General features: G+C 29.4%; 1 protein-coding gene across 1 annotated transcript; it reads right to left on the reverse strand.

Moving 5' to 3' along the window:
* Positions 1-4,746: 4,746 nt before the first annotated feature.
* On the reverse strand, positions 4,747-6,080 carry LOC100247359 (pathogen-associated molecular patterns-induced protein A70). The gene has a single exon (XM_002281860.5). The coding sequence runs from the start codon at positions 5,812-5,814 to the stop codon at positions 5,032-5,034; it is 783 nt and encodes a 260-aa protein (XP_002281896.1). The 5' UTR covers positions 5,815-6,080; the 3' UTR covers positions 4,747-5,031.
* Between the last annotated feature and the right edge of the window lie 3,133 nt (positions 6,081-9,213).

Consider the following 9,213-nt stretch of genomic DNA (forward strand, 5'->3'; position numbering starts at 1 on the left):
CAAGGAAATTCAAATTTTCTTCTTTTTTTTTTCAATGAAAAATATGAAATAAAATGAAAGAAATATTCACCGTATACATTTTTAAATAATATTGAATTTAAATTTATTCACATTTCCCTTTTGTTTTCCTTTTTATTTTCTTTTCCTTCAGCTTTCCTGTATAATTTTCATAGCCCAAATGAAGACTCTTGTTCTATATAGATTACAAAAATATGTATAAATAAAAATAGAAAGTAGAGAAGAATCATGAAGGACATATTTGACATCTATTTTTTAGAACAATTTTCTATTTTTCAAAAGGAAATAATTAGAAAATATGTTTAACAATCCAAAAATTATTTTATGTCTTCTATTTTCTATTCTTTAAAACATAAAATAAAATGTTTTCAGAAAATATCTTTTAATTGTTTTTGCTTATGTTTTATGAGTTGTTTTAAAAAATAATTATACAAACATATATGACGGTTAAAAATAAAGCTCTAAACATAAATAAAAAAATAAAATAAAATTTAAAATATATTTAAAAATAAATTTAAAATATTTTAAGTTCTCAAACAAATTTTTGTTCTATAAAACATTATTGAACAATTTTAAACAATTATTCTTAAAAATTATTTTTAAAAACAGTCATCAAATAAGGTCAAATTATCTTATTTAATTTATCATTAAAAATATTAAAAAAATAAAATATAATAAAAATTTTATAATTTTCAAAAGTCCTCATTCTCTTATAGAAGGCAAAATGAGAAGAACAAATTTGAAATATCATGTAAGAAAAAATTTGTGTTTTGGCTCACATATGTATAAGCTGTAAGAGGACTGTAATTCGCTAAGGAGTTAGCGAAAAGTGGAATAAGGTGAATAGGTGGTCCAAATTTTAACCAATTTTGTGTCCTCAAATTCAATTTTCTTAAATCTTGATTAATTGATTCAATTTAATATTATTTAGAAATATAAAGAATATAAGAAAATTATTAAACACAAATAACGAGGCATTACATAAATATAGAAAACCACCCATAAATCTCAATGAAATCCTTTACAAATTAAATCAAATAAAATTTACTAAATATAAAAAAAAATATAAATAGTTTTACCTTATTTTGATTCATTGACTCATTTGAGTCTCGTAATGGTCAATACTACACTCTTCTTTTGTATCATTAATGCAACCTTCTATGATCTCCTTAACTCTATTGAAAAGACTTTTAAAACTTATTTTTGAATACTATTTTTGGTTTTTGAAAAATATGGGGAAAAGAAAATATAGGGGAATAGTAAAAGAAAAAAAAATGAAGGAAAAAAAAAAGATTAAACTCAATGAATTATTTTTATATATTTCTTAAATTTTACTTATTTTTTTCCATTATATAAAAATTAAATAATATAAAATATATAAATTTTTCTAAGAAATTTTAATATATTTGATATTATTTTGTATTTTTATGGTGAAATTAAACATGAGAAAATTTTTTTTTTTGTATTTTTTTATTTTCTTAATACTTTTCGAAAATCAGACATAACTAAAAGATTTGAGAGATAAGTGATTATATCTTTAATTATGTTCATCTTATCCATCTTAACTCTTAAGCTTAGGGATTTATAGAAAAATACTAAAAAACTTAGTTGGAACTAACGCATAGAGAGAGAAATGGATCTCAAATGTTTGAACTAACCTATAGAAATCCATAGCAAAATGTTAAAATTGCACCTTGGAAAAGCCAAATGGACATTTGAACTTCTCATATTGTACAATCCAATGTATGGACATTTGAACTCTTTGTTCAACGTTTGAACAACCCTTTATTTCATCCTTATGATCATTTTTCATGCTATTTTTTGCTTTTTCTTTATTTTTTAAAATTCTATCGTCTTTATGTCTCACATTTGTAAATGCATACTTAACCTCATTGGAAAATAATGTTTGAATTATTTGAACTTAATCAAGACTATTAAGACTTAAAAAATTAAATACTATCGTAACAATACATAAGTAGAATAAAATTATGAACATAATCTAAAACACTAACAAACTAAAGTTCGATTTGCTTTTACTTTGATTAAAACCGAATTCTAAAACTTACTTACCAATACCTTTATCGTCCTTGAAGTGATACCTTTATCGTCCTTGAAGTGAGTACAAGTCTGATTGAAAATAAGATTTCAGTAAAGATAATCTTATTTTTTATCTTTCTCCACTTTCACTTTCTTAATGTTTTCTCCCTCTCTTTTTTCCTCACTATATATTCTACAAATCCAAACAGAACCTAATCTTTTCATGACAGTGAAAATAGATATAACCATAAGGAGGAAACATATGAAAGGGTGCAGAATATGATAGATGAAGACCAACCAACATATCCATATAAAGTTGACAGATAAGTAATCTTTAGTTTTGAAAAAGAGATTCCATTCAAAAACCTACTCAAAAGTGGGTCTTCACTTTTTGAAAGAATACATGAAAGGTTTGTCTTTGTATATTTCCAGCCATTTTTTTTTACCCTTTTTGTAGGACATTCCCCTCAATGCATGCTGCTTTCCACCACTGCATTCCTCTACTCAATTTTCACTTTTCTCCATGTCTTTTATTCTGCATCTCTAATTTTTTTTTTTTTAAGGTATTCTAAATATATATATATATATATATATATATATATATATATATATATATATATATAAAATAGATATGTCAGAGCTCAGGTTTGAACCGGGACCTCTATTGTGTGAGACTAGTGTGATAACCAACAACACCACCCAAACATATTTATTTTATTCAATAAAAATTTATTTATAATTAATTTTAGTTATATCTAATTTTTTTAAAAATTTATTAATGAAAAAGCATATGTTCATCAAGTTAAAGAGGGTTTGATTATGTGATTTTGTGTTTCATCTTGATTATGTGATTTATTTCATTTTTTTTTGTGTGTTTTTTTATATATAAATAGCAGAAGGCATTATAGCAAGGTCAGAACCAAATCCTAAAGGAAATAAAATTCAACTAATAGAATTTCAGCCCAAAAAAATTGAATTTACTATTTTAATTTTGCATAAAAAACAAACATAAATAACCTAAATATCAATCATTTATATGTGTTGGAGTTGGGTTTGAAGGCCCAAATAGACTAACCCAACCCGATCCAACCAAAAGGAAGAATTGTCATTATATAATCATTAAAAAAAAAAAACTCTCACTCATTCTCATTTTGAGAATAGTCGGAAAGAACACACTTTTACGAGAAAAAAAAACTTTATTCTCATTGTGAAAATAAAATGGTTCTTAATTTTTGTAGTTCAATTCACGATATAGAACAAAAAACCTATCAGTGAAATAATTAATCTAATTTTTTTGTATTTCAAAAGGTAATCTAAAACCTTATTCATAAAAATTCAAAATTCACCCATCAAGAAAAATTATTTATACGGATTACAATATTAAAAGAATATATTAATCACCATAATTACGGCGAAGAAGTTAAAAAATTGAATTGAAATCATCTTTTTCAAACACAATGTTAATATTTCCCAAAGTCAAAACTCTAATTTAATGATCTTATATTAAATAATTATTCTTTAATTAATGAAGAAAAATCAAAATAAAACAAGAAGCTCATTGATAGTGAAATGAACTCCACTGACCTACAACATTAAACAAAGACCTATGAGTCTTACTCTTATGTCAATTACATTTTAAATAATAAGAGATTTGTATATACAAAAGGGTCTGACAAAGCAAACCCTTTTAAGCCAATGATACACTTGCTTATCAAAAGCCTCTTATAACTTAAAAGATATAAGAAGACTACAATTGACTTTGTACTTTTCCACTAGGCAAGAGTTAATAATTCTGATTTATTATTAACAAATTCACCCACATGAATTGGCCATGTGAAAATAAATAAATAAATAATCAGCAAAAAGGGTTGATAAGTGAGGGTCACTTAAAGTGTATTTGGCTTAAAGTATTGTATGTGCATGTCATATAACATTTTGTATGGAGTAACACTTTTTGATATTCTTTCATTTTTTGGTATCATGTAAATGATTAATATTCCAAATATCATAATAATTTTTATCTATTTTCATATAAATAAAAATATATAATATCGTAGACCTCTTATTTTTTGTCCTTACACATTTTTTTTTTTTAGGCTTTTAGACATTTGTGAAGAGCTTATGAGGACTCAATAGGTAATTTTATTGTCAGATTCAGACTTGATTTTCATATATTTGTCTTTGATTTTTATAAGAGTCGATTTTATTTCTTATCTTATTTTATTATTTTAAAAAATAAATAAATAAATAACGACTTTAAATCTTTTCTAAAAATCAAAATTTCACAAATAAAAAACGACTTTCATCTTCGAATGAAAACATATATGAAAAATGTGGATCCACAAATACGTTGATAATTGAATTTCAAATAAGGGAAAGTTTTTTTTTTTTTGTAGAATTAAGTTTTTTTTTTTAACCAATTTTATTAAACAAATTAGCAATTAAAAATGGTTTAATATGAAAAAAAAAATGATTTCTAAAGAGAAAAAAAAACAAAATTATAACTTGAAATTTGTAGTATTAATGTTTTTGAAAAGTATGGTTTTGAGGACTTTAATTTATAGATAAACCTAAAAACAAAAATATAAGAGGGATGCAATTTTTATTTTTATTTTTTTGAAAATTAGAAAGTCATTTTCCCGTACCCTTATATTTTTGGAAATTGGCATTCTTGAAACATCAATACTAATCTATCACGAAACTTCTAAAATCGCTTAATTTGGTACTACATGAAACACCTGACAAACGGAACATATGACACAAAATGACAAGAACACCCATTACATTAACTCCAAATCATTTAAAAACAAGGGTAATTTAAGTCATTTCATTCTGCAACGTGCATGTTTGTCGTCACTACTCAGTCGTGAAGCAGCACCATTGACAAGAACATGAAGATAAAATGACGAGAATGCCCATCGCATATGGTAGGAAGTACATATTTCAGAAGGGCATATTGGTAAAGAGGCCTTACTTTCAACTGCTCCTGCTGTAACGCAAGAGAGAGTCGAGCCTCTGCAGCTTTAACTGCTGCTTAAATCGATTGATGAAGTCATCGGCTTTTGCGTCGACTTCTTCGTCGTCCCCAAACGACATCGTTTCACTCAATTTGCTTTTCGTCTCTCTCACCGTCTGCGGCCGCCGGAGCTCCACGGCATCCACGTCCTCGACGCGCCCGGACGCGACCTTCTGGCTCACTGACTTCTTCATCTTCTGAGAACGCCTCGCCGGAGCTGGTTTCTTCTCCGACTCAGTCTTCATGTCCTGACCCAGACTCGTGTTTCGATCTGGGGTTCCACATGTTGGTTCGGAGGGAAATGGGTCGGATCTGTGGAGGGGGAGCTTGTTGGACCACATACGTTCTAGCAGAGACGGAGTTCGTGCGAGCTGGGGTTGCTGCGTCTCCACGCTCTGATCATCCTCGTGTATCTCTGCCTGGGCTCCAACCTCTGCAGATTGGTGGGGCTGGTCGGCACCGTAGAGAGAGAAATTGAAAGATCTGACCCGTTCCAACAGCGACGGAGTCCGGACGAGCTGGGTGTGAACCTCGGGCTCCGAGTACGGCTGCTGCTCATACCTGTAAGCCGAGAAGTCGAACGATTTAACTCTCTCCAGCAGAGACGGAGCTCGGCGGAGTTGAGGTGCCTGGTCATTCCTCTGACCACTGAAACGCGAAGTGACGGCGATGGTGCCGATCATCAAGTTCAACACAACGAAGAGGGTGGTGGGTGTGCACCAGCTGGTCATCAACGTCCACATGGCTCAGTACTCTTCTACTTTACTGTTCAGATCAGAGAAACCGGGGAGCGAACGTGGACTTGCAGCTAAGCGAAGTGATGAAGAGGTGGGTATTTATCTATAGAGGAGGAATCAACCGCCTATTGTGTGGGAACACGTGGAAAATCATTTCCACCTCATGATGTGCTTATACACGAGAAACCAACAAATAGTCATTTTTTTAAAATTAATTTCATGACATGGCGTTTTCATTTTTCTCTCAGATGACAATGACACTCAGTCTTTGTTAACTACATCGTAAACAAAAGCTTAGTCGGTCTAGACTATGACCAAAAATTTAAATTATTATTATTTGCTTGTGACTAATAATTAACAATGGGAAGATTTACATTAAGATCTGAACTATGGTTGAATTGAAAATCAAATTAATGAGGAAAGTTTGTTGAGCTGCTTTTATTTACTTATGGTCACTTCCTGTCCCATGCTCTCTGGCAGAGAGCCATTCAAGATTTAGGATAAGATAATTTAGTTCACACTTGGGTGCAATGTCTCTGGCTACACCTACAACAACCTACCCATCCTCTCAGTAACGTGAAGTAATGGATTCGTCCAAAAGGTTAAACCATTGGAGTATATAGTAAGTGAAAACCCAAAAAATAGGGACGTCAAATTGATAAAACCGATTTAACCCAGTCAAGATTGATCAAATAGGTTTGCTTATCAACACCTACGAAGGTTTAATTGGTTTCAAAATTTTGGAAATTAATTTTTTCAGTTTAATTTTTTATTTCCTCTTAAGATATGTTGAGCCTAATTATTATTTTGATGTACGCAGATTGATCCTATATGAAGACAAGATGCGAATCATATTTTATAATAAGATCGCCATGAGGGTTGAAAAGAGATGGTAAACCCTTTCCGGGGTTAAAAATGATGAAGCCCCAAAAAAAATTTGTATGTAAGAATATTTTAAGGGGGTACTTTGAATATTTTACATATGTAATTTAGTTATCGTAATGTGTTTAGGGTACTCGATTTGGGAAATCCCTACTTAAAGAGATGGAAAAACGTAGAGAAAAAACCTTAAAGGGTGTGAAATATTTTATAATTTTTATGTAGTCTTTACTTCATCGTAGTGAAAAATCAGTGGTAGTTGTAATTAGACTTAGCTTTCACATAAATAATGAAACATCATAAATTTCGTGTGTTCTTATACTTTATTTTCATATTTAGTGTTTTAATTATAACATTACTGATAAAACCGACATTTCAAGATTTTCATTTTTATGATTTATAATTATTTAATATTTTAGGATTTTTTTTTATATTTATTATTACATATATATATATTATGGATTTTGTGAAAATAATGTATTATTTGGCGTATGAGGTGAATTTTAGGAGTTGTATTTTAAAATCCAAGTTGGTTTTAGTTACTTTCAATAATAAATTGAAATCGATACCTATATTAACTTTTTGATTTTATATTTTCATTACTAAGAGATTGGTTCAATTTTGATAAAAATATAAAATTTTAAAGTAATTTTAATTATATTTAATTTTTTCCCTTTTTTTTTTTATAATAAAACCAAATATTAAAAAAAAAAAATCATTTTCATGTAACATGGTTTTCTCTTCCATTAACATTTTCGTGGAAACAAAACATAAACATCAAACGTCAAATAGAAGGGTAAGAGTACGACGGAGACATCCATCCACGGAGCCGTGGCTAATCTTATCCTCACACTTGGACCAGACATCCTTAAAATTTATTAGTAATATTACATAATCCCGACATCCACCGCTTGAAAAATATAGGTGTACATGACGTATGGTGATGACCTAATCCGTGGCCCATGGCCCAAGGCCCAATCTATTATTTAAATACCAACAAAATATTTCGTGGACCAAAACAAAAGATAGTTACGTGTACAAAAATCAGATTGATTTTAGGGGTAATCGATTAAAAGGGATAAAATTTTCTAAATATCGTAAAAAATAACCTCCTATTTTTAATAACGTAAAAAGTAACTCAAATTTGACAAAAATACCCCTACTAACCTTTTCAGTCTGCTTTCCCTTCAACTCTAATTTTCTCTATATATCCCTTCCTTACCTTATAAACTCATCCATTTCATTTGTTATCCTACAAAAAAAAAAAAAAATATTATAAAGAGTGTTTCCATTGCAAAAGAACAAAAAACCAACATAACACAACACCGGTTAAAGAGTAGTGTAGGGGTATTTTTGTCCGAGTTTGATCATTTTTTTATATTATTAAAAATGGGAAGTTTTTTTTACAATATTAAGAAAATTTTATCCATTTTAATCGCTTATCCTTAATTTTACGTACATTTGCTATCTAAAATTGAACCTAACCAACACAAAACTTAAACTAACTAGACGCCATTATTTACCATTGAATAAGAACCATGAAAATCAAAGCATGAGGGGAACATCTCGGAATGTTCAGTCATGGAAGAATGATCACAATTTCAAACTATAACGGAAGGAGATGAGTTTCCGTTAAAATTTGCAGAAAATGTGTTTGTTTTATGGTAAAAGATACGATTTGGTGGGGTCTAGTCCATGTGGCTGCGGCAGACATTTTTGTTTTTCTTTATGGTAAAATTTCTTGTACACACATGATTGAGTTGTGGAAACTGAAAACTTTGGATGCTTATTTTTGACCGGACTCCATAAATTCGATGCCAGCTAGTTGAACAAGGCCTGGCCTGTCTTGTGGAAAGGTCCACCAACTTAAGAATAAACATGAGAGTAAATCTCTTAAGCATACCTTTAATGATCAAGATAAGCAATATAATCAATTAATTTATTCATCTTTCTAAGAATACTAACACGTATGATGATATCAGGTCGGTGTAATAATGACTGAATTGATTGAAATCCTAATGGAGTATGGATAACAATCAATGTTGTTGGGGTGCTACAATTACAGTCGGTAAGTACAAAAATGAATCACCTAAATGATGACTTTTAAAGTGGGTTTATAGGTATGATATTGAATGTCAAAATATTTTATCTTTCCTCAATGATGCAAAATTGTTATAAGATGTAATAATAAAATTTCTAAGCTTGGAGGTGGTGTCGGTGAACGATGAATGTATCTACAACAAGGTATGTCTAAATGATTATTCTGGGCCCCCGAAATTTAAGTTAGTACTTAGAAAAGACGAACGATAGTTTTTCTATGGAGTTTTTTTATATCAGAATTTCAATGTTTGATGACTATTTATTCTGATCAAGTTGCAGTGTTTCACATATGTTTTTATTGTTTTAAATATCAATAATTGGCTTTGTGAATAACAATCTTTTGACTTAAAGTTTGGCATTTTTCGTTCATAAATGTTTTTGTCATAACAATTCAATATTTATTATTAGTATTTATTGTTTAAATGA

Source organism: Vitis vinifera, chromosome 11 (assembly GCF_030704535.1).
Source record: "Vitis vinifera cultivar Pinot Noir 40024 chromosome 11, ASM3070453v1".
Classification (NCBI taxonomy): Eukaryota; Viridiplantae; Streptophyta; class Magnoliopsida; order Vitales; family Vitaceae; genus Vitis; species Vitis vinifera.